Source organism: Tachysurus fulvidraco, chromosome 1 (genome assembly GCF_022655615.1).
Source record: "Tachysurus fulvidraco isolate hzauxx_2018 chromosome 1, HZAU_PFXX_2.0, whole genome shotgun sequence".
Lineage (NCBI taxonomy): Eukaryota > Metazoa > Chordata > Actinopteri > Siluriformes > Bagridae > Tachysurus > Tachysurus fulvidraco.
Window position 1 is genome coordinate 50109089 of NC_062518.1, and position 27295 is coordinate 50136383.

At 38.9% G+C, this 27295-nt stretch overlaps 1 protein-coding gene across 3 annotated transcripts in view; it reads left to right on the plus strand.

The window, feature by feature from the left end:
• Window positions 1-27295, plus strand: part of LOC113636563 (deoxynucleoside triphosphate triphosphohydrolase SAMHD1-like) — a 33204-nt gene that overhangs the window by 4314 nt on the left and 1595 nt on the right. For 2 of the 3 annotated variants that reach the window (XM_047813930.1, XM_047813933.1), the window contains 6 exons: window positions 698-813; window positions 1385-1524; window positions 2091-2171; window positions 2264-2368; window positions 2732-2860; window positions 3166-3615. In XM_047813930.1, coding sequence (XP_047669886.1) covers window positions 698-813; window positions 1385-1524; window positions 2091-2171; window positions 2264-2368; window positions 2732-2860; window positions 3166-3270 — 676 coding nt within the window. In that variant the 3' untranslated portion in view covers window positions 3271-3615. Of the gene's footprint in view, window positions 1-697; window positions 814-1384; window positions 1525-2090; window positions 2172-2263; window positions 2369-2731; window positions 2861-3165; window positions 3616-19743; window positions 19860-20141; window positions 20213-20666; window positions 20817-20896; window positions 20998-22105; window positions 22215-23271; window positions 23364-25268; window positions 25385-26091; window positions 26232-26822; window positions 26904-26997; window positions 27103-27295 lie in introns of those variants that run through there. The other variant, XM_047813943.1, reaches the window with a different exon arrangement.

The window sequence follows — 27295 nt, forward strand, 5'->3', positions numbered from 1 at the left end:
TATGAAGAATCTGTGGGGTTTTTGTTTGCCTGATAAAAGAGGTTTAATGTTGCAATTAATCTACAGTTTCATAACCATAATTTCTGGTATGATGTGTTTTAGTGTGTCAAAGTAGTGACTTAAAACTCTTGAATGGGTTAGGTGTCCAGTTAGAGAAACCAGATTTAATATCAATATTTAATATTTAATACACTGTGATACTGATACAGTGTCCCAACTAATTTGAGTTAGCCTTCACTATCCCATCTATTAAGTGGTGACTTCTCTAAACTTTGTACAAAAGAAATTTGGAGGGTTTGCAGAAGTAACTTCTCAAATATAAAGCTGCTCTGATACATGAACACCGATTATGTCTGCATCTGCATGTGCAGATACAGAATAAGGCACTATAAAAGGCACTATAAAAGGGGGCCACAGATTTGCCTGAGAAGGCACTGCATCCTTCTAGTGAAGGGGTAGTAGTTCAACTATTGGCAAGGGAAATGTGTTTGGACAGCTTGACAGCAAGAAGATGATAGAGAAACAGATGATCAGTAGTGGTGGTGGCATGGCACAGCTAGGGGTAACCTTAGGTCTGCCTCAAGCAGTATTATATTGAGCTTAAAAAACAGTTTGTACATATATGTTTGTACTGCTGGCTTATGATCTCACACCTCTGTTTGATATGTGACCGTTGCATAAAATAATCACACTGTAGGATAACAGAAGCCTTGGTCAAAGCCGATCCTTACATTCTGATCCAGGGATCCTCTGGAAAGATGTACAAAATGTCAAAGGCCATAGACAACATGGAGGCCTACACCAAGCTCACAGGTCAGATAATCTAAACTTTGAAACTAACAAACCATCGTGACATATCTCCACAATACACAGTGGGCCTGTTCAGTTTCATGAACTTCCGCAATATACACCCCAAATGTAATATACGGGGAGTCTCAAAACTCTCAGTGTGTAGGTGCAAATACAGAGTACAAAGTTAATTACAGAGCAGCTTCGACAGGACAGACATTCCTTTGCATCCTTGTGAGAGCATTTCCAATCAGCCATGAGAACGATGTCAATGCATTCTTTTTCATTCTTAAAGACTATTTGAAAATAATAAGTATGAAGAAAAAACAGACTAAGTATGAAACTTTTTTGAAAGCCATTGCGCTAAGCTTTAATGTAAAATGTGTAAATTATTAAACTCTATTGTATCTTTATTGGCCTAACACCTGCTGGCCCATTATTGTATTTTGCAATAAATGTAAGTGTGTGTGTGTGTGTGTGTGTGTGTGTGTGTGTGTGTGTGTGTGTGTGTGTGTGTGTGTGTGTGTGTGTGTGTGTGTGTGTGTGCGTGTGGCCATGACCTTTTCAACATAATGTCCTCTTTACCACTTCACAGATAACATCTTTGAGCAGATCCTGTACTCCTCTAATCCAAACCTGTCCGAAGCTCAAACCATCATGAAGAATATTCTCTGCAGAAAATTGTACAAGTGTGTGGGACAGACGATACCTGAAAAAGCTCTTAATTTGACAGAGGTCAGAGGTCTATTTACCAATACCTAATTGTTTCCCACCTGCTAATGCATAATAAAATTTTTATTATTAGAATTTATACTTGAAGAAGTAAGTCAACATGCATGTTCATATTGGTAATAAAGACAACAGATGCTCGGAGAGAAGTCCTGTTGTAGCAACAAAAACCCAGGAACTCTGGGACTAAAGTCAAGCATGGCATTTAATACACAATGTGAAAATGAATAATCTATAGTTTGCAAATCAAATCAAATTTTAATTGTCACATACACATACATACAGGGTACGACATGCAGTGAAATGCTTTTTGAATCTGTCCGGTATTTAAGCATAAAAGGAATGCAATTAGGGGTAAAAATAAATATAACAAAACCAAAAGGAGATAAATAAATAAAAAGTAAAAACTATATAAAAACTATATAAAATATGAAAATATAAGTGAACAAATAATGTAAATACATATACATAAATATACATATACACAAATGCATATGGTTTTTAATGATAAATGATAAATATATTTTAATTGTAATGGTTTTTAATGCAGATGATAAATACATTTTTTATAGGAAGCATTGGCCAAAGAAGTGGCTGAGTCCAAACCTGATGACACTGAGGTTGTCCTGAAAGCTGAAGATTTCATAGTCAGCGTATGAAAACAACAAAAAAAAACGAATACTTTATTTTACACTTTGATAATCAGAATTTGAGGATTTTGGACTCACTTTTAATAATCTGGCAGGTATTTGGTATTGATTATGGCAAGAAGGAGAAAAACCCCATCGACAACGTCTACTTCTACTGCAAGCACAACCCCACTGAAGCCTTTCAGATCCGCAAGGAACAGGTACAGTACATATAAGGTGTCATTTACCTGCAAGACTCCATTAACCTTTCCACAAATATCTGTTGGGACTTTAACAGCTTTACACACACACTCATTTATGTATATACATAAGTTGTATAAACTGTTATGGACTCAGTTACTGGGTGGCTGCTGCCCAGTCCTCTGGGCAACGAGTGGTGTTGAAATGTTTAAGAGATCATGTCTAGTGAGTGTCCACTGGATTCCTATTGGTGGTATGTGTTGGTGCTTTTGAAGATGATCACACAGTCTTTGTTTCCCATCGAAAAGCTTACGCTTCTAATTCTGTGTACCTGTTAGTTATGAAATAAAATGTTTGCACTGATGTGCAAATGTCTTTTGTAGGTGTCCAAACTGCTGCCGGACAGATTTTCTGAGGAGCACATCATTCTTTACTGCAGACAGACAGATAAACTGGCAGATGCAAAGAAATACTTTCAGCAGTGGTGTAAGACGAAGAATTTGAAACCTCGGGTAAGATTCACCTCCTCCACCATGTGTGTGTTTAAGTAAATGTTGAATGAATATTCTGATAACTGCCTGAGCCTGGAGAGTAAAAGGTAAGGGGTTCTTAGAGACCAGCATGCACTAACCTGACAGCAGAGATCTCTCCCTTTGGGCTCATAATTAAAAACTACTCCTAGCCCCTGTAATGAACAGCAAGTGTTTTCATGTAGTGGTTTAAAGGCATGGATGCTGTATAGTGTGTTCCAAACTGTTGGTGTAAATACCCCTTATATGTGTGGTTTTTTTTGTTTGTTTGTTTGTTTTTTGTGAAGGATGCTAATGTTTTAGTTCAAGAACTTACTCCTGCCAAGAAAACTCAAAATGAAGAACAAGGAGATGCAGAGGAAAAAGTTCGGGTAAAGAAAGCCCTCTTTTAAACACCAGGCACGGACAACAGTGTTGAAGCCAATTCAACCAATTCTCCTGTTAAAGGTTTAAATTGATTATAAACTGAATTTTAAACTGACTTAAACTCTATCTTGGGGTCATAACGTATATACTTCCATTACTTGTTAGTTGTATTTAGGGTAGGAAAACTGTTGTCTTCTATTGCTTTACAAAATAATTATTTTTACTTTAATCACTTTCTTTCACATGGTCATGTAAAAGATTTACCTTCATGTAGGGACTTTCTGACATTTAAGACTTTCTATTAAGTTTACTTGGTGATGTGTCTTAAAGAAATTTAATTTAAGGCTAATAAATTCTCTGGTTTCATCTTATTCAGTGTGTGAATCTTTACTGATTTACTGGTGTCAGCATATTAAATACTGAGGTATCTGAATATTTATAGATACTGAACAATCAGTCTACAACAGGAATGGTAAAATAGTAAGAGTACTAAAATCTTTTTGATCTTCTGTGAGATTGAGAAACAGGTTTGATATTTGAAAAAGCTTCAGATGTTTCACAGATTTGTTCAGTTCTACCTGAATCTCCAGGACTGGGACCACACACTAGACCAACACATTTTTTTACATTCTGATGTAAACACATTGATTCTGACAAAAACAACACTGGTTCTGAGGTAAACATCGCTGGTTCTGAGGTAAACACCGCTGGTGTCAGGACCTGGTCGGAGGTGGCTTGGAGACAGAACCGTATGCAGCATAGCTTCAAATGAAAGGGGTTTAATACAGGAGGAAGACAAACATAAACCACACTACACAGGGAACTAACAATATTATACACAATGGGGAACAGGTGTGATGACCGGGAGGAGCAGACGACGATGGAGCAATCACGTGACACAAACAAACACAAACGCACATGGCCATAAGTCTGCACGGATTCATGATGGATCCGTGCTGATTAATCCCTGACAGCTGGTTTTGAGGTAAACACCGCTGGTTCTGAGGTAAACACCGCTGGTTCTGAGGACACTTTAACTCTGGACTTGCACAGCACAGTGCCACTTTATACACTATTTACACACCATACTGCACCCGGACACTTTAAGGACAATCTTTAAAAACCATACACCTTTATGTATATGTATATTTATGCATATGTATATACTTTCCTTCATTCATATTTTTATATAGTTTTCTTATATAGTTTATACATATTATTTTATGATACATATAATACATATAATATTTAATTTTTTGCCTTTTTATACTTTTTTTTTATATTTTTTTATCTTATACCGGACAGTTGCATAAAGCATTTCACTGCATGTCATACCCTGTATTTATGTGTATGAGACAAATAAAATTTGATTTGATTTGACTCTGAGGTAAACACACTTATTCTGAGGTAAAGACACTGATTCTGAGGTAAACACACTTATTCTGAGGTAAACACACTGATTCTGAGGTAAACACACTGATTCTGAGGTAAACACACTGATTCTGAGGTAAACACCACTGATTCTGATTTAACAAAACTGATTTTGATGTAAACACCACTAATTCTAACGTAAACACTGATTCTGACATAAACAACACTGATTCTGACGTAAACACACTGATTCTGAGGTAAACACCACTGATTCTGAGGTAAACACCACTGATTCTTATGTAAACACCACTGATTCTGAATTAAACATCACTGATTCTGAATTAAACAAAATTGATTCTGATGTAAACACCACTGATTCTGATGTAAACAACACTGATTCTGATGTAAACACTGATTCTGACGTAAACACTGCTAATTCTGATGTAAACAACACTGATTCTAAGGACACTTTAACTCTGGACTTGCACAGCACAGTGCCACTTTATACACTATTTACACACCATACTGCACCTGGACACTTTAAGGACAATCTTTAAAAACCATACACATTTATGTTTAATGTATATTTATGCATATGTATATACATTTTCTTAATCTATATTTTCATATTTTTATATAGTTTTCTTATATAGTTTATACTTTATTATTTTATTCTTATTTTATTTTTTGCTTTTTTATACTTTTTTTAAATATTTTTTATTCTTATACCGGACAGTTGCATAAAGCATTTCACTGCATATCGTACCCTGTATTTATGTGTATGTGACAAATAAAATTTTATTTGATTTGACTCTGAGGTAAACACACTTATTCTGAGGTAAACACCACTTATTCTGAGGTAAACACCACTGATTCTGAGGTAACACAATTATTCTGAGGTAAACACCACTGATTCTGAGGTAAACACACTGATTCACGATGAGGATGGGTCCCGCATGAGTCCGGTTCCTCTCAAGGTCTCTTCCTTTACCAATCAATTTGATTGGTTCCCGGCACGAGATCGACGAATGAGAGCACAAGTGGATGTATCCCATGAGCTGATTGGCTGCGCATCATTGCATCCTCTCCGAGCTCCTTCCCTTGTTGTATCTCGCCACTCTCGTTCACGTTGTCAACTGTGTCTTGCGTATCTTAGTGTTGTGTTCGAAATTAACTTTTCGTTAAGCCCTTACAATGCCTCCTAAGCGCTGTGCCTCTGAGAAAGATTCCTCTAGTGAGCCCAAGAGGAAAAGGAAGATGATGACCATCAGTGAAAAGGTCAAACTTTTAGATATGTTAAAACAGGGGAGAAGTTATGCCGCGGTGGCACGCCATTATGGAGTGAATGAATCGACAGTTTAAATATACATATTTTAAACATTCTGGTACCCACACACATATACGGAAATTCCTGGGCGGCCAATCCTACTTCGCAGATTTTCACCTACCGCAAGGGGTTCCAGTCCCCATTAACCGCAATAAACAAGAGATCACTGTATAGATGAAGGAATAATGTATAAACATATGCATAAATATACATATACATAAATGTGTATGGTATATGAAGATTGTCCTTAAAGTGTCCAGGTGCAGTATGGAGTGTAAATAGTGTATAAAGTGGCACTGTGCTGTGCAAGTCCAGAGTTGAAGTGTCCATAGAATGTCCAGGTGCAGTGTGGTGTGTAAGTAGTATGTGGAATGTATAAAGTGGCACTGTGCTGTGCAAGTCCAGAGATAAAGTGACAGTGGCAGTCCAGAATTAAAGTGTCATTGCGAAAGAAGGTGGCTGCATAGAACAGTGGGGATGGAGAAAGAGGTCCAGTGCTAGATCCTGGGTGTCTCCTGGTTTAATCTCCAAATGGCCTGCGGGAAGAAGCTTCTCCTCATCCTCTCTGTGTTTTCTTTCAGGGAGTGGAAGCATTTTCCTGAACGCAACAAAGAAAAGAGTCCATTGTTGGGATGGCTGAGATCTTTTGCAACCTTCCTGGCTCTGGTCTGGCATCACGTGCTGTAGATGTCCTGCAGGTCAGGGAGCTCAGTGTGGATGGTACGTTCAGCTGACCGCGCCATCCTCTGGAGGGCTCGCCTGTCCCGCATGGTGCTGTTCCAGAACCAGGAAGTGATGCTACCCGTCAGGACGCTCTCAATGGTGCAGGTGTAGAAGGTCTTTAGCACCTGAGAGGGTAGTCTGAAGTCCCTCCAGCGTCTCAGATGGTACAGACGCTGCCGGGCCTTCTTCACCAGGGTGTTAATGTGACAGGACCAAGACAGGTCCTGTGTGATCTGCTGAAGTCCACTATCAACTCTTTAGTCTTGCTGACTTTCAGGAGAAGATTGTTCTCCTTGCACCATCTCTCCAGGTTTTTAGTCTCCTGTAGGTAGGCTGTCTCGTCGTTGTTGGAGATCAGGCCCACCACAACAGTGTCGTCAGCAAACTTGATGATGGTGGTGGAGTTGGAAGTGGCCACACAATCATAGGTGTACAGTGAGTACAGCAGGGGGCTCAGAACACAACCCTGGGGGGCTCCAGTGCTGAGGGTGAGGGTGGATGATGTGTGTTTGCCCACCTGTACAGCTTGTGGTCTGTCTGTCAGGAATTTGGAGATCCACTGACACAGTGGCAGGCTGAGTCCCAGGACCTCCAACTTAGAGGTGAGCGTGGAGGGAATTATGGTGTTAAATGCTGAACTGTACTCCACAAACAGCATTTTCACATAATTCCCAGCATTTTCACAAAATCGTCTGCATTCCCCATTCAAGAAGCAGGTGTTCGATAGTCCGTAATGTTCCTTAGTCCCTGCCACAGGCTCCTAGAGCCATCATGTTGGAACGCATGCATGTTCCTTCTCCGTTCTGCGCACACTGTAAGACGCAGCCTTGTACTAATTCATGCCCCCGGTGGCGAGCCCCATATTGTAGGCAGCGGAGTGGGATCTCAGAGCGTCGCGGACGGTTTTATCCACCCACGGCTTCTGGTTGGGAAAAATTCTGATAGTGGTTTTCTGGAGTGTATCATCCGCTAGTTTCCCTATGAATCCCACAACCACTTCCATAAACATGTTGACGTCATCAGAACTGCGTCTGAACATGTCCCAGTCTGCGTCATCCAGAGCGTCCTGCAGAGCGGCCACCAATTGGTCAGTCCAGCGCGCAACCTCCCTCTGAACTGGAGCTTCCTGTTTCAGCCTTTGTTTGTAAACAGGCATGAGGAAGATGGCGGCATGGTCCGATTTCCCAAACGGTGGATGTGATTGTCCCTTGTAGCTGTTTTTGAACATTGTGTAGCAGTGGTCCAGTGTCCTTTTGCCCATGGTGGGGCAGGTAATGTGCTGCTGAAAGTTCGGTAGCGCGCGTTTGAGGTTGGCACTATTAAAATCTCCTACCACAATGAGCGCAGCGTCCCAATGCTGTGTTTGGTGTAACATTAGTGTGTCATGTAAGTCCCATACTGCATTGTCTGTGTCCGCTTGAGGTGGAATATAAACGGCACTGACTATAACCGAGCTGAAGTCCCGAGGTAGAAAGAAGGCCGACATTTTATGGTCGGTAGCTCCAGATTTGGTGTGCAGGAGTGTGTAAGAGAAACGATGCTCACACTGTCGCACCAGTGGTTGTTCACCATCAGACACACTCCACCGCCCCTTGACTTGTTCAGTGATCTGTCCATTCGATGAACTGAGAAAAACTTGCCCCGGTGGATGGCGTGGTCTGGAACCGATGGGATCAGCCATGTCTCGGTGAAGCAGAGAAGGTTGCAGTCCCAAATGTTCCTCTGGAACTTGACCCTTGCCCTGAGGTCGTCAAGTTTGTTTTCCAGAGACTGGACATTGGCTAACAGGATACTCGGACTACGGTAAAGTTGGTTTTATATTCACACATCCTCGAACCGCCACCTTATTGTGGTGGAGGGGTTTGCGTGCCTGAATGATCCTAGGAGCTATGTTGTCTGGGGCTTTTTGCCCCTGGTAAGGTCTCCCAAGGCAAACAGGTCCTAGGTGACAGGCCAGACAAAGAACGGTTCAAAAAGCCCCTTATGAATAATTTAAAATCAAGGTCCGTGACATCACCCGGTATGGCGCAATCAGGGCCCCACCCTGAAGCCAGGCTTGGGGATTGCATGCGAGCGCCTTGTGGCTAGGTCTTTCCCCACGGGGCCCGGCCAAGCTCAGCCCGAAGGAGCGACGTGGGGCCGATCTCCCGTGGGCCCACCACCTGCAGGAGGAACCGTAAGGGGTCGGTGCATTGTGGATTGGGTGGCAGTCGAAGGCAGGGGCCTCAGCAACCCAATCCCCGGACACATAATCTGGCTCTAGGGACATGGAATGTCACCTCGCTGGGGGGGAAGGAACCTGAGCTGGTGCGGGAGGCTGAGAGATACCGACTAGAGATAGTTTGGCTCGCTTTTACACACAGCTTGGGCTCTGGAACCCAACTCCTCGAGAGAGGCTGGACTCTCTACTACTCTGTAGTAGAAGAAGGAGTACTTCCAGGATCTCCTCAACCCCACCAACATGTCTTCCACTGAGGAAGCAGTGGCCGAGGGCTCGGTTGTGGACTCGTCAATCCCTCAAGCTGAGGTCACTGGAGCTCCTCAGTGGCAAGGCACAGGGGGTGGATGAGATCCGCCCCGAGTACCTCAAGTCTCTGGATGTTGTGGGGCTGTCTTGGTTGACACGCCTCTGCAACATCGCGTGTCGGCTGGGGACAGTGCCTCTGGATTGGCAGACTGGGGTAGTGGTCCCTCTGTTTAAGAAGGGGGACCGGAGGGTGTGTTCCAACTACAAGGGGATCACACTCCTCAGCCTCCCCGGAAAAGTCTATGCCAGGGTACTGGAAAGGAGAATTCGCCCGATAGTCGAACCTCGGATTTCGGAGGAACAATGTGGGTTTCGTTCCGGTCGTGGAACACTGGACCATCTCTATACCCTCACCAGGTTGCTGGAGGGTGCATGGGAGTTTGCCCAAACTGTCCACATGTGCTTTGTGGATTTGGAGAAGGCATTCAACTTTGTCCCTTGTGGAGACCTGTGGGGAGTGCTCTGGGAGTATGGGGTCCAGGGCCCTCTGCTAAGGGCTGTCTGGTCCCTATATGAGCGGAGCAGGAGTTTGGCTCGCATTGCCGGCAGTAAGTCAGACTTGTTCCCATTGCACGATGGACTCCGACAGGGCTGCCCTTTGTCACTGGTCCTGTTTATTATTTATATGGACAGGATTTCTAGGTGCAGTCAGGGGCCGGAAGGAGTCTGTTTTGGGGACCACAGGATTTCATCTCTGCTTTTTGCAGATGATGTTGTCCTGTTGACTTCCTCAAACCAAGACCTTCAGTGTGCACTGGGATGGTTTGCAGCGGAGTGTGAAGCGGCGGGGATGAGAATCAGCACCTCCAAGTCCGTGGCCATGGTTCTCAGCCGGAAAAGGGTGGCTTGTCCCCTTCAGGTTGGTGGAGAGCTCCTGCCTCAAGTGGAAGAGTTTAAGTATCTTGGGGTCTTGTTCACGAGTGAGGAAAGGATGGAGTGGGAGATCGACAGGCAGATCGGTGTGTCTTCTGCAGTGATGCAGTCGATATACCGGTCTGTTGTGGTGAAGAAAGAGCTGAGCCGCAAGGCGAAGATCTCCATTTATCAGTCGATCTACGTTCTTACCCTCACCTATGGTCATGAGCTTTGGGTCATGACCGAAAGGACAAGATCCTGGATACTGGCAGCAGAAATGAGTGTCCTCTGTAGGGTGGCTGGGCGCTCCCTTAGAGATAAGGTGAGGAGCTCGGTCACTCGGGAGGAGCTCAGAGTAGAGCTGCTGCTCCTCCACATTGAGAGGAGTCAGCTGAGGTGGCTCGGGCATCTGTTTCGGATGCCTCCTGGACGCATCCCTGGGGAGATGTTCCGGGCATGTCCAACCGGTAGGAGGCCCAGGGGAAGACCTAGGACACGCTGGAGGGACTATGTCTCTTGGCTGGCCTGGGAACGCCTTGGTATTCCCCCAGAAGAGCTGGAGGAAGTGTCTGGGGAGAGGGAAGTCTGGCCATCCCTGCTTAGTCTGCTGCCCCCGTGACCCGGTACCGGATAAGCGGTAGAAGATGGATGGATGGATGGATGGATGGATGGATGGATGGATGGATGGAGACTTCCGGGGTTCCATAGCTTTGTTAATGTGTATTTAAAAAGGATACTTACAATTAATTTTCATTACTGACTGTAATAAGCAGAACCTACAATCCATTTTCCTGCAGAAGTCGATGTTTTTATAAGGCTTAAAAACACATTTATGCCTATGGAATGATGTGATGTCATCACCACCTTAGGGACCATCTACAAATTACATGATACTTTTCTGGCAAGGTGCTAAGACTCATTTGAACTGAAAAGCGCTGCCTGCTTTTATTGAAAACGTTCCAGAGCATGTTGATATATGAAACGTTTGTGATTTATATATTTAATAAACAGTTTGTGCCTCAAGTGTATTTTTTTTTGTTGTTGTTTTTTATTATTTTGTTATTACTGTGTTAATTACTGTATTTGACCCTAAAGAACACACTACAAGTCTTTAATGTGCTATTATTTACTCTAGATGTTCACTTTCTATCATCACTGTGTTCTATGGGGTTCTCCAATGGCACAGCATCCAGTTCAATAACTTTTGAACTGTATGGCCACACCACTCCAAAACAAGTTGCTAAATATTTATTTGACCCTAAAGAACATACTACAAGTCTTTATTGTGCTGTTATTTACTCGAGATGTTCAATTTCTACAATCATTTTTTTGTTCCGGTTCCTTCCAGTTCAATGTTTTTTGAAGAAAGACACTGACTTACCAGTACGTAGATACTAGGTAAGGGAGCGCGGTGTCTGCATTCCCTCAGCCTGTTCCTGACGCCGGCTCATTTCCCTCGCCGACACTGGTGTGGGTCGTGTCGTAACTCAGAGCTGGTCTCCAAGCCGACACATCACAGGGTGTCCTCTTCTCTTAGGCCTTTTGGTTACTAAAAACTGTTTTAGTTAGACTTAACTGGTAACTCTATAATTACTACAAAAACACTGAGAAAACTCCTCAGACCTGGATGAGCAAACTTCTTTATTGTGGTCAATCAGCCAACAATCTTTTAAGAGAAATTGCCATGTTGAAAGTAACAAATGAAAACCCCCAAAAAGAGCATGTCATGCAAAAATCAATCAAAAAACAAAAACTCTTGTGACTTTCTTGCAAAAATAAAAACACACACACCTCCATACACACACACACACACACACACACACCACACACGCACACACTACACACACGAGCATGCACACACACTGCACATGCACACACACCACACACACGCGCGTGGGGCTGCCTCCTTCATCTGGCCAGAAGAATTTGACACACACACCTTCAACACCCGATCTTCTCAATATAGAACCTGGTGCTCCTAGCCTCCTCTTTGGTTCCCAGTGTTTCTTGGAGTCCCAGGTGCCATATCACCTTATTTATCGGCATCACCTCCTATGTTTTCTAAATACACTGACCTAATTTCCCCTTATTTCCCATTACCTTTTCCCCATATGTCCATTTATGGATTTTCCTCCCCTTAGTTCTCAGGGCCTAGGTCTGTGAACCAATGTCTTTTCCATTCTACATAACAAGTTTGTATTTGTTTTTACAAATGTGCTCAAACTGACTAGGCCTGACAGCCCCGAATCTGGTTACTTTTACTAAGTTTATGATTACAATAAACATCTTTGGCCTACAACATCGCCTACATATGTCTTATGACAGCAATTGTAATATTTTGCAAGGCCTAATACTTTACTTTGGTTATAGTATTGTAAGGAATAATGCTTTAATTATTTCTACTAAGCTTTTTTACAACAGTCGCGTCATTTGTTCCCCCTCAGGATCTCACTCAGCATGGTGAGTTTGTTGTTCAACAATCTCACTCTAGCATGGTGAGTTTGTTGTACAACAATAGATATAAAAGTGGCTTTGTCATTTCTAATGATGTCCATCTTATATAAATAAACTGTGTCTATATAAATAAATAAAATAAACAAAAAAGTCACAGAGTAACCGGAGCAGTCACGACGGCAGCCAACCTCACCGGCGCCATCTTGGTTTAATTATTATTGTTATTATTATTATTGTTCTTGTTGTTTTTATTATTTTTTTATTATTGTAATTATTATCATTATTATTGTCATAATTATTATTTAGTTAACATTGGCGTCATATTCTGGATTCTGATTGGTCAGAAGGTTTTATTATAAATGTGCTGCAGTTTTCTGTTTTCTGTCAGTGTTTAATATCAGTCATTTCTTTAAAAAAGTACTAAATAAATAAATTAAAAAAGCAGTTGCTTTGGTGTAAATGGATTTAACCTCTGGAGAAAGTTGTGTATTATGCATTGTGTGTTTTAAGGTAACACACCCACACTGTTTCCTCCTCACACTGTTGACAAGTGATTAGTAAAGAATTGTCATCACTTCTGGGTAACTGATGAAATCATGAGCTAAACCTGTTTGTTTTACTTGTATAACCATAAGGAAGTGTTTTATTGAGAGCTACACAATACAGGTAGTGCTGCAACGTGTCATCAGGTTACAGTGTAGGAGAATTTAGGAGTATTTATTACAATGTGGGTTTCAGTCTGTTCCTAAATAAAATATCAACTTCATGTGTTTCCTTTCAGTTCAACCAAGATGTCCATCTTGGACATGATGAGTATGAGGAGTCCAAGTTCGTCCCTGTTCGTCCCTATTGATGAGCCATACATGTGCTGATCATCAGTTATATACCACAATATACATACAGAAATGTGAATGTGGAACACAGCAGAAATGATAAAATACTGCCTCCTGTGGTGATAATGATGAGGACAGTAATGAGGGTGGTGAAGGTATGATCATGGTGACAGAGATGATGTTGGAGATGATGGTTATGTCTGTGATGACAGATATGGTGGTGGTCATGATGACGATGACGTTAACGATGTTGTTTCCACAGGGATGGTCGGTTGCTTTGCCCATGTGGCACACAGACTGTATAAGATGAAGAGCAGGGGCAATATGAAGATGCAACCGAGAGCTCCTGAGGAACTAATGGGTCATCGTAAACTCTGAGCTCAGCACAGACACAACACTAATTCCTTCCTGTCAAAGTCTTTAAATGATTGCTGATGAAGACCAGAACATACAGCTGACTGACACTAGAGGGTGTTAGATGACATCAGTGAGAAGGATGACTGGAGAACTTACTGTAACAGCATGTAAATCCAAGAATGAAATGTATATATGGTAAAGCACCATCTCCAAGGCAAAAATAGACCCTAACACAAGTCAGGCCTCTGTTAGTGATGAGAGTGATGTGAAGCTAAACCTGAGATTGAGACACCTTTCTTTATGGTGGACCATCGATTACTAATCCTTTATTATGTGTCCACTGTTGAAAAGCCTGACATGAAATAGTTGATAGAAAATTATATTTGGAAATTGAGATGTTTACTGAACAAAACACACACATTTTTTATATAACCATTTACAAATGTGATTTATTTTGTATTTGATACCTTTTGTCATTTAGCAAATGTCCTTAATCAGAGCGACATACAAAAGTGCTTGAAGTCTCTATCTATAATACATTAACACTGGTTCACAGACTTATAAAGATAGATAATAGCTAGTTTTAGTGTTTCAGGATGATGTAGGTAACTTAGCTGTTCGGACATCTAGGGGAAGTTCATTCTTTACACCTACCTCTTACCCTGACAGATTGTGGGACCAGTGGAGCAGTTTATTTATCTGTACATCAAACAAGTCAAAGTTTGATAAGGTAAATGTTTCATCCAGACATTTCTAAGTGAGGAACATTAGTTGAATAACCCTCAGCCCATCTAGACAGCGAGTGACAAATGATTTCCTAGATTGAGTTTTCTGCATGGCAGACTTTATGATCGTTCTTTAATGTTATTATGATAAAACTTGTAGTTTATTTTCTTTCCATTTGGCTGGTGAACACAACCAGACTGGTTAGTAGTCTAGCTCGATAATTTGTATAAGGACATTAGTAAACAATGCCTGTTAGTGGAAAGTCTCATGTTAGCCAGGGTTAAAGGATTTAGGTGTCTCCCAGAGCAGGTAAGTTGTCTCCTAGCTGTCTGAGGCTTCATAGAGGAGTCTCTATTTTGAGCATTATTATTATTATTATTATTATTATTATTATTATTATTATTATTATTATTATTATTATTATTATTATTATTATTATTGAAGACATATAAACTCCCAAATTTAAACCACTATAAACAAACTGTAAAACTTTTTAAACCCATTTTAAACTCAACAGTTTTAAAGTGTAACCTATTTTAAACTAAAGACAAAAACTGTTTTTTAAACTGTGTTTTTTCTTTATTTCTTTCATTTTTTTGTTTTATATAAAGGATCCACCCACCTGTCTGCGTTATTAAAGCTGAGTACCTGTCTCAGCCAATCACTTGCACCAGTGACAACAGTGTGTGACCAGCTGATTTTTCATCTCCAGGTTTTATCTTTTAGTAGAATTATAAAGTTTTTCTACCTGATATTTATGTAAAGAGCTAAACTTCTAACATTCACTTCCAGAACGAGAACTTTAGCACTATGGAAAGTCAGAAGAACCTGTGTGAGGATGTGCCATGTCCTGAAAGCTTCCAAAACCTGAGGAAGAGAAAGGCATCCATGACACAGCAAAGAGACGACCAGGACATGAAGCTGGACCAGGACGGTAAAGTACATTGTTACTACCTTATTGTTGATTTTCAAAAATTATTCATTACAATACCAGAAATCTGTATCATAAAGTCTGTGTAGGAATATATACAGTATCTATGTCTAAAATATTGACTGCTCAATTCAGTTAGATCAGTTAATTTATGTCTGTAATATAAATTCTTCCAATCACTTAGCTGGATGTCAGTTCAGTTATTGTCATTGGAAAAAACAAAAACAAATGATAGCTAAATGATAATAAACTAAACAAATATTATGAAATGAAATAACTGCTAAGAACAAGTATTTGTAAGTGTTTGTAAGTAATAAAATTGAATGACACAGGGGAAAAGTATGGAACACACTTACTGAAATGAATTTAACACTTCGTACAAAAGCCTTTGTTGGTAATGAAAGCTTCAAGACATCTCCTCTATGGGTAATCTAGTCATGTGCATTGCCCAGGTGTGATTTTGGCACATTTTTCCACACAAACAGTCTTCAAATATCGAAAAGGTTCTGTGTGCCTCTTTTATGAACCCTGATCCATAGACTTTCAATTGGATCAAAGACAGGTGATTGTTGGAGCCTTTCAAGCAGCTTTATTTTCTTTCTCTGAAACCAGTTTCCTTGGTTGTGTTTGGGATCATTGTCATACTGAAGGGTCCACCCTTGTTTCATCTTCATCATGCTGGTAGATAGCAGCAGATTTCTATCAAGAATGTGTTGGTACATTTTTCTGTTCATCCTTTCTTAAGTTATATAAAGTTTACCAGTGCTGTATGCTGAAAAACAGCCCCACAGCATGATGTTCTACCTTTAAACTTCTGGCCTGGGGTTGTGGGTGACGTGCGGTGACATTTGACCTCCAAACATGGTGTGTATTATGGCATCCAAAGACATTTGGTTTCATTTGACCAGACTGTATTCTCTCAGTATTTCACAGCTGTGTCTAAATGTTTAAACAAGCTTCAACATGCTTTTTCAAGGACTCCTGCATGGTATGTGTCCATTCAGGCCACAACAGTTAATTGGATTACTTATTGTTTTCTTTGAAACAATTGTACCTGCTAATTCCAGGTGTTCCTGAAGCTCTCGGACAACTCTTTTGATAAATCTTTTCACTCCTCTGTCAGAAATCTTGTGAGGATCACCTCGCCATCTTCTGTTTATGGTGAAACTTAGGAACTTATGCTCTTTCCACTTCCGGCTTATGGCCCCAATAGTGTACACTGGAACATTCAGGAGTTTAGAAATCCTTCTGTAATTAATGACATTAGTTTGTTTTGCAACAATAAGGTTGTGAATGTGTTGAGAGAGCTCTTTGTTTTTACATATCATGAGATATTTCTTGTGAAACATCTGGTAAAAATTTCATGTCAACCGCACCTTTAGAAATATATTTATTGGGTGACGTGTTCACTGCTTACTTTACCCGCATTAAATATACACACCCCTAAGCTAATACTTTTGGTAAAGCAACTTGATTTGATTTCACCACTCATTGTTTTTCAGTAAGAGTAGGTGAGATACATCTTAATATTTTCCAACAACTTCTTACAAAACCTTTCGAGATCCATTAGACAGCTCTTGTGCAAGGCTTTCTTCAGATTCCCACCAACTTGATAAAAGCCTCTGTACTGTCTGAAGAAAAGAAGCCCTAAATCATGATGTGCTTGGTAATACCTTTTAGAATTAATAAATGTTTAGTTCACAGCAATGAAACTCTACCCTGGCCTCTCTGCTGTGTTTTCCTGTCTAAAGGCCCATGACTAAATAAATTTGGTCCATCTTGAATAATGTCATGCCCCAATTACAAAAGAGGGTGCACATGTTCTTGTAAATAGTTTTCCTATTGCTCCTACAAGTTTTGGACAAAACTTATAGGACAAAAACCTGCCTTTGTGAAAGGAGTGTGTAGATTTTATATATGCCAAGTTCCTTAAACTCTTCAGAACAATAAATATCAGTAATGCAATAATGTCACTGGTAATGAAGTGGAGTGTTTATTTATTTGTTTGTTTATTTATCATTCTGAACAAAGGCAGGCAAAAATATCTTAACATTATTCTGTTTTTTTTTTTCAGGGCAACTTGGGCAGGAATCACTTGGATACAATAAGGTGTGAAACATCCCTCTTCTTTAATATGAGTACAGAATGGTGTGTTTTAATTGGATTAGAGAATTAGGCACAGTTTATAGTTTTTGCTCTTCCAGACAGTTTTTGCTCTGAACATCCAGACAGTAAAGCATTACAATATTCCAACCTAGAGGTAACAAATGCATGAACTAGTGCTTCTGCTACATGTACTGTAATGTCATCATAGCAATATTTCAGAGATGAAAGAAGGCTCTCCTTGTGGTATTATTTATGTGAGCTTCAAATGAGAGACCGGTATCAATAACCACACCGAGGTCTTTTACTGCTGCACATGATGTAATATAAAGACCATCCAGAGTTACTCTGTAATCAGAAAGTTTACTTCTGGCTGCCTGTGGTCCTGGTACAAGAACTTCTGTCTGTCTTAGTAAAGCAGGAGGAAGTTAGTAAGCATCCACTGTCTAATGTCCTTCACACAATCTTCTTATTAAGCTGGTGTCTCACATCTGACCTGGTTATGGTTAGTTTAGTTGAGGCCAGTTACGTTCAAATATCTTTGTGGACTTCTTTAAGGTGTACTTTGTTTGTTTCTTACATGATGGTATTGTTAACTGTAAACACTGATATATACTGTATATATATATATATATATATATATATATATATATATATATATATATATATATATATATATATATATATATATATATATAATTGTCCAGTCATTTGAGCAGTCACTAGACACTAAACCGTTAGTAGTTCCAACCCATTTCCCAATGGGTTCTCTTAATAGAAGTATTAGGTATAAGCTAAAGCCTGGATCACACTGTTCCCCAGTGCATATAACATGTATAACATCAGTCTATTTCGGTTGTTAAGCAACTTATTTTTAGCTTGCTCGCTTGCACATGTCTAGCATTATAGTGGATTTATGAGTGAATTAAAACTACAGATCATGGGTCATTAAAGCGTTTGAGGCTCACACAGACAGATACACACCCTACTGAGTGTTCAAATCGGTTGTGTGAAGCTCCAGGAAACACAAAGTAGGCTCCTCCCAGCTGTTTAATATACCGCAGTCTCTGGAACTGAGGAGTATCGATGATCTTCACTAGCAAGGGGATCAGCTGGAAATGTTCTCGTTATACATGAAAACTCATGAAATCACAGAATATTATTACTTACTAATGATTATAACAATAATAAAGTTTATTCAATAGGCAGATCTTGACATGGTGTTGATGAGGCTGGAGCTGGATTAAGTTCTTCCTTTTTTTATATATACACACACACATTACTATCACTAGTTATCGACAGGGAAGGAGATTAAAGCCCTCAAACTTTGAGAGCATGGCCACGGGATTCAAACACAGGATCACCAGATGATAGGACTGATATTCTTTAGGAACCCCATATGAGTGGTGTTTAAAGCAGATTAAACACTTTAACACAACATGGTGTTTAAAAATACAAACATTTCTACAATCAGTTTTTTACATGTTATTTTGTTCTGTGATTCAGAGCCCAACATTTAGGACTAGGTTTAGGTGCATCATAACATTCCTCAACATAAAGTGTGTGTAACACATTACTGCTAGTGAGTTTAGTAGTAGCTGGTATGTTAGTTAGTTAGCTCACCCAGTGATATAGGAGCTTAAAGGTGGGGTGCACAATGTTTAAAAAATGCTTCAGAAAACTGAGCTGGGCCGACTAACAAAACAAACATGTAGCCAATAAACAGAAAGGGGCGTGTCTTGTCAATATGCGGCAGAGAGAGTGTTCAGTGCGCATGCCTGACATTTGCAGAATGGAGTCGAAACATTGACATGGCAGATACCTGCCGTTACCTCTGACAGAGCTACAGAGCTAAACCTTTCACACAGTACTACAAAGAAACATTTGTATTACCAAAGTATTACTCATTGAGTTCATTTATTGATAAAAATATCCCTTCGGCCAGCTGCAGGTTCCGCCATAATAGTTGCCTGGGTTACGTATGTATGTGTGGGGCGGAGCTATCAAAACAGGGGTGACCCCCATTTGGTAGGCGTGTGTTTGTTTTGGTGATTTCAAACATCAATATTGGCTTTCAAACATTGTGCACCACACCTTTAATGTTAAAACAGAAAGCTAATTGTTTTAAGATGAGTGAAACATGAGAGTGACGAGTCAAATGCTGCATTCATTTAATGACTAAAAGGCTCGAGATGGTACAAGTAAAATGATAATGATATGAGGCTTTTATCCTGATTTTAAAACTAGATATATGTTTGATTATTCATACATTCTGATTTTTCTGTTTTTCAGTGTTGGATATTTAGCAGGTTGTCTCATTAAAACTCTAAGTGAAAAACAGCCAGAGCTTGGCATCACGGAAGAAGACATCCTGTGTGTTCAGATCGCTGGCTTGTGCCATGACTTGGGTGGCCACACACACACACACACACACACATGCATTTACACATTGAGAAACTGATATCTGGTTCTAATAATATAATATAATATAATATAATATAATATAATATAATATAATATAATATATGTTTTTGTTTAGTGTTAGTGGTTATTTCAGTAACAGCTAGTTGATGGTGTACAGTGCAGGAATATATGACTTTAAGAATAAATGTCATGTTAAAGTGGTGAGTTATGACATCCACATTAAAGACACTTTCATATCATTAATCTCGCAATTGTCCACTTTTCAGGTCACGGCCCATTTTCTCATCTGTTTGACAGCATGTTTATCCCAAGGGTCCGTCCTGAACTGAAATGGGAGGTAAGAACCAAACCACTGGTGAAACACAGATCACAGCAATGTTTCTGCTTTATATTGTTTCTAACCCTAGGGATACTGTATATATTATTTTAAATTTTTATCCTTATTTCTTCTTCTTCTTCTTCTTCTTCTTCTTCTTCTTCTTCTTCTTCTTCTTCTTCTTCTATATTTATTTATTTTTTCTCTCTCTTCTGTTTCCATACTTTTGTAAAGCTGCTTTGAGACAATAGTAATTGTAAAAAGTGTTTTTTCAAATAAATTGAATTGAAATGAATTGAACTGAATATTGCTCTAGGGTTTTAGAGGGTTATCAATTAAGCAGCTAGATTGAGTAGAAAGGAATAAAGAACAATAATTATTGAAATCCTATGAAACAAGTAGTAGTAGTAGTGTGATTGTGTACGATGTAGTGCAGGTTCATTATGTTCAGTTCCATCCCTTTTTTTCATGGTAGCATGAGATTGCATCAGTGAAAATGTTTGAGCATCTGGTGAAGGAGAATAACCTGGAGCCTATGATGAAATATTATGGTCTTTCTAACAAAGACCTTGAATTTATCAAAGAACAAATTGCAGGACCTTTGAAACCCTCTGCACAAGACAAGGTAGAGAATTTTCTTCTCAATTTTGTTCACAAGGTGAAACATTGCAGCTAAACCGATTTCTGGATCTCTTTTTTCTTTAGTGGGCCTACAGTGGAAGACCTGAGGAACAGTCCTTCTTGTATGAGATTGTGGCAAATAAGAGGACTGGCATTGATGTGGACAAGTGGGATTATTTCGCAAGGTGAGTGTAATTAAGATGAACTTTGTTTTATTTATAAGATATATTAATGTTACTGTATTAAAGTTTATTTATATTAGTGTTATCACTCAAACATCATAACTGTGCCATAGTGACATTAAGAGCATATATAATTAACTAAAGCTAACTAGCCTGGGGCAGCAAGATGCTAACAATATAATACAGCTAAACATCTTGGAATGATCCAAGATGGCAGCGCGGCAGTAGCATGCAGCAGCCATTCCAGATTCAACATGGTGCTATTTACATTTTTTAAGCATTTAGGCCCTCACAACCAGACCATGTAACAGTTTCTTTCCACAAGCCATCAGACTCCTTAATAATTTAACTATACTGAGCACAACACTCACATGCACATCAACTGTATGGATTGCACAGACATACATTAAATTCACACACTTACATTAATACACTGAATTATACACAAAAATAAAAAACAATACACACACAGACATACATTAAATTCACACACTTACATTAATACACTGAATTATACACAAAAATAAAAAACAATACACACATAGATTAAATTCACACAAATTCGTCAATCTGTTTGAATGCTGTTTTTTGCACACTTTTTTTTTTTTTTTTTTGCTATTTGCACATTCTGTCTGACATTTCAGTTGATTGATTGCTGTTTTGCACAACCCTTCACAATATCTCAGGTAACTGCTGCTAAAACACTGTCTTCATTCCAATATCTGCACACATAATATTGTCTGAACATACAGTGTTTAAACTGGTCGGCACTGTTTCTCTCTATTGTCTTTTTTGTATTGTCTTTTTGTCTCTTGTCCTGCACTGTCTTGTCTGTCTTGTCCTGCACTGTTTGCACCAGGTTGCACAGTTGCATTTTATGTATCTAGGACACTTACTAAGTCCTTAGCTCTGTCTTTGTTTTATGTAGCACCACAATCTTGGAGAAACATTGTCTCATGTCACTGTGTACTGCAACAACTATATATGGTTGAAATGACAATAAAAGCTTCTCGACTTGACTTGAATTTACTTGACTTGACTTTACTTGAGATAAACATATACCAGTTCCTGAAGTCAAAGGTTTTTATATACACATTTTCCATCTGAACAGAGATTCATATCACCTGGGACTCAAGAACATCCCAGACTACCAGCGTTTCCTAAAAATGGCCAGAGTGTGTGAGGTCAATGGGAAGAAGATCATCTGTGCCAGAGACAAGGTACAGTATGCTCCTTACCCACAATGCACAGAGCTTTTACCTTAAACACACATTTTGAATCCACCAAAATATTTTTACAATGCATGAAGACAATTTCATGTAGCACACAACATTAAACAGGTGACTATGAAGATCTTATATGTTAACTTTATTATCCTGTGTTGACTGATGGACTTTGTAAAGATAGAAATGGACCACGGTAATGAAACACAAGGCTCTTTGTAATGGTCTCTGTTCCTGCTGAAACTTCTACTGTTTTGAATTCCAGTCTCTTTTGTCATACATTTAGTTTTAATATAGTTTTTAACTGCAATATAGTTTTTAACACACACACACCTACCTACACCTGCTTCATCTTCCTAAATGAAAACTTTCACTTTGGATGTTTATGTTTTTGACTCTTCTTTGTTTTGGCCTCAGTATATCATTAACTCATAAACACATTACCTCATTATATCATTACCTCATTAAGGCATTGCAATTTATCCTTTGACTGTTTCATATAATTGTGGTTTTGATGTCTGCATGAATACAAATGAGTGCTTATTGAAATTTAAGCTAACAGCTGCAGTACTTCATGCTTTCTTTACTTTTTTTTTACTCAAAATACTCGTGCTTTCTTCTAATACTGTGGTGTTTATAAAGTTCAAGATTTAAAACTTTTGAATGTTTAATTATGATTTTTTCAAGTTGATAGTACCGTGCTTTGTAAGATCAGGGACCAATCATTTCACAATCGATGGATCATTGCCACTAACATTATCCACTCTATGGATGATATCCTTCTACTGTACCTTCCTCTTCAGTGTAGTATAAATGGAGTATAGAGCCACTGACAGTATTAAAATGTGTATATGAGCAAACTGGTTTTTCACTCATCAAACTGTTGTCTGTCATGATAAGTTCTAGCAAGAATCGGGCTTCTGTCAATAGACTATAATGCAACACTGATGATGCAGCTTTTGCTGGTGTTATTCATTTTGCCATGACACAATATGACACATGAGATCTACTGTGAGTAGCTTGAGGAGTAAGGCTCACATTCACTTTTCTACAGGAAGTCCATGATTTATATGACATGTTTCACACAAGACACTCCCTACACCGCAGAGCCTATCAGCACAAAGTGACCAAGATCATTGGGGAAATGTGAGTATTAAATGTTAGTATTTATTTGTGTAACGCTTTTTACAATTGACATTGTCTCAAAGCAGCTTTACAGAACATAAACATGGAACAAAAGGTTATTATAAAGAATAATATATAGATTAATAGAATACAAAATTCAAGATTAATATTAGATATATTTAAATGTTTGTATTTATCCCCAATGAGTAAGTCTGTGGTGACTCATGTGACTGTGGGGAGGAAAACTTCCTTAGATGGTAAAGGAAGAAATCTTGTGAGGAACCAGACTAAAAGGAGAACCTCATCCTCATCTGGGTGACACTGGGGGTGTGATTATAAATGGACAGTCTGACAAATGTTGTATTGATGAGGAGATTGTTGTCCTTAAAGACCACATGGAGTTGGCATCTCTTCTTTAGTATAGCAAAGTCTTAACTGGAGAGTTAGTCTGCCTGGAGACATAGCTGCTGTTCATAATATTATCAAGCACTAGATTATAATAAGATAAGATATACCTTTATTCGTCCCACAATGGGAAAATTATTTATTTACAAATGTGCATTTGGTCAGATGTAATAGAGCACAATATTATAGGATGTATTATGTGTACGCCTGACATAAGAGAAGTTTTTAATCTACATTTAAACTGGGAATATGTGTCTGAACCCCAAACATTATCAGGAAGACTATTCCAAAGTTTGGGAGCTAAATAAGAACACGCTCTACCACCTTTAGTAGACTTAGATATTCTGGGAACTACCAGAAGGCCTTGAGTTTTGTGATCTCAGAGAGCGTGAAGGATTGTAACGTGTTAGAAGACTAGTTACTGTAGATACATGGGAGCTAAACAATTAAGAGACTTGTACGTAAGTAGCAGCAGTTTGTAATCAATTCTATACCTAACAGGTAGCCAGTGTAGAGATGATAAAATTGGTGTTATATGGTCATACTTTCTTGTCCTAGTGAGAACTCTGGCAGCTGCATTTTGGACTAACTGTAGCCTATTTATTAAAGATGCAGGACAACCACCTAGTAATGCATTACAATAGTCCAGTCTAGAGGTCATGAATGCATGAACTAGCTTCTCAGCATCAGATACAGACAGGATGTTTCTCAGCTTGGCAATATTTTTAAGGTGGAAAAAGGGTACAGTAATAAGTTGAGACAGATCGGGCAGGTTATTTGTGAATCTGTCTTTAGTGGTCGGAATAATGGTTCTACCGAGTCAATAACGTGGTGAGACACAGTTAGTCTGTTCTACAGGTAGTGTGTACATTATGAGGTAATGGTCTGTGATGTCATCACTTTGAGGTATAATATCTATATAAGTGACATCTATTCCGTGTGATATTATTAAATCTAGCTTATGATTAAGACGATGAGTTGCTCTAGTGATGTTTTGTTTAAGTCCTAATAATGGCAAATTTGAGTAGGACAGAATAATCTTCATGTTGAACAAATCTCCAGACAGAAATGCCCACCTTGAAGATTAGTGGAAAAGGTCGGCATAAAAAAAAACTTCTCTAAACTTTGTACAACAGAAATACAAGAGAAATAACTTCTCAAAGATAAAACTGCTCTGATTCATGACACAGATTATGTCTGTATCTGCATCTGCAGGTGCCACGCATCAGCACTGATAGGAATAAGGCACTATAAAAGATGTCCACAGATTTGTCTGGGAAGGCACTGCATCCTTCTAGTTAAGGGGTAGTAGTTCAACTAATGGTAAGGGAAATACGCTGTTTGTGGACACCTTGTTTATCTGTCAACAAGAAGATGATAGAGAAACAGATGATCAGTGGTGGTGGTAGCATGGCACAGCTAGGAGTAACCTTAGGTCTGCCTCAAGCAGCATTATATAAAGCATATGATCTCACATCTTTGTTTGATATCTGACCATTGTATAAAATAATCACACTGTAGGATAACAGAAGCCTTGGTCAAAGCCAATCCTTACACACTGATCCAGGGATCCTCCGGAAAGATATACAAAATGTCAGAGGCCATAGACGACATGGAGGCCTACACCAAGCTCACAGGTCAGATAATCTAAGAGAAGCTAACAAACCATTGTGTCATTTCTCCACAATACACAGTGGGCCTGTTCAATTTCATGAACTTCCACAATATACACCCCAAATGTAGTATATAGGGAGTCCAAAAACTAGGTGTGTAGGTGAAATTAACAATTTAGCAAAATGTAATTGTACTTAAAGAGCCGCTTCGACAGGACTGATATTCCTTTGCATCCATCTGACAGCGTTCCCATACAGACATGAGAATGATGTCAATACATTCTACTTTTTCATGCCTTTAGGATGTCTCTAACATGTGCTCAGAGTCTCCATGGTGCTAAGTGTTAATTTCCCCTTTGTATGGAGACCCTGAGCACGTTATACAGTCATTTATTGGTTATATAACCTTTTACATTTATATTATTTTTTTTAACATTAAACATAATATAAATTTGACTTATCAGATTTAAAAATGTGTTTGACTACAAAACTCAAACAATTATAAACAAAATAATTTTATTGCATAATAAGATCTTTCATAGTTTGCAAAACAATTATCCATTGTCCAATTTTTTGCTTTAATGTACAATGTATATTATTAAACTCTATTGTATCTTTATTGGCCTAACTCCTGCTGACCCATTATTGTGTGTGTGTGTGTGTGTGTGTGTGTGTGTGTGTGTGTGTGTGTGTGTGTGTGTGTGTGTGTGTGTGTGATGTTCACTTTACAGATAACATCTTTGAGCAGATCTTGTACTCCTCTAATCCAGACCTGTCTGAAGCTCAGACTATCATGAAGAATATTCTCTGCAGAAAATTGTACAAGTGTGTGGGACAGACGATACCTGAAAAAGCTCTTAATTTGACAGAGGTCTATTTACCAATACAAGTTTACCTAATTGTTTCCCACCTGCTAAATTGTATTATTACAGTTTTCTTGAAGAAGTAAGTTAACATGCATAAGTAGACAACAGTGGCTCGGAGAAAAGTCCTGTTGTAGCAATGAGAACCCAGGAACTCTGACTACGGTCAAGCACAGCATTTAATACACAATGAGAAAAATAATAATCTAAAGTTTGCAAATCAAATCAAATTTTATTTGTCATATACACATACATGCTGTACAGGGTACGACATGCAGTGAAATGCTTTTTGCATCTGTCCAGTACTTAAGCATAAAAGGAATGCAGTTAGGGGTGAAAATAATAATAATAATAATAATAATAATAATAATAATAATAATAATAATAATAATAATAATAATAATAAAACCAAAACAAAAAGGAGATAAATAAAAAGTATAAACTATATAAACACTATAAAAAAAATATGAAAATATATGTGAACAAATAATGTATATAAGCATACATATACATAAATTTGTATGGTTTTTAATGATAAATGATAAATACTTTTTAATTTCAATGGTTTTTAATGCAGATGATAAATACATTTTTTATAGGAAGCATTGGCCAAAGAAGTGGCTGAGTCCAAACCTGATGACACAGAGGTTGTCCTGAAAGCTGAAGATTTCATAGTCAGCGTATGAATACAACAAAAAAAAAACTAATACTTTATCTTACACTTTGATAATCAGAATTTTGAGGATTTTGGACTCACTTTTAATAATCTGGTAGGTATTTGGTATTGATTATGGCAAGAAGGAGAAAAACCCCATCGACAACGCCTACTTCTACTGCAAGCGCAACCCCACTGAAGCCTTTCAGATCCGCAAAGAACAGGTACAGTACATATAAGGTGTCAACCTTTCCAGAAATATCTGTTTGGACTTTAACAGCTTCACACACACATCACTCATTTATGTATATACATAAGTTGTACAGTATAAACTGTTATGGACATAGTTACTGGGTGGCTGCTGCAGCCCCCAGTCCTCTGAGGTCGAGTGGTGTTGAAATGTTTAAGAGATCATGT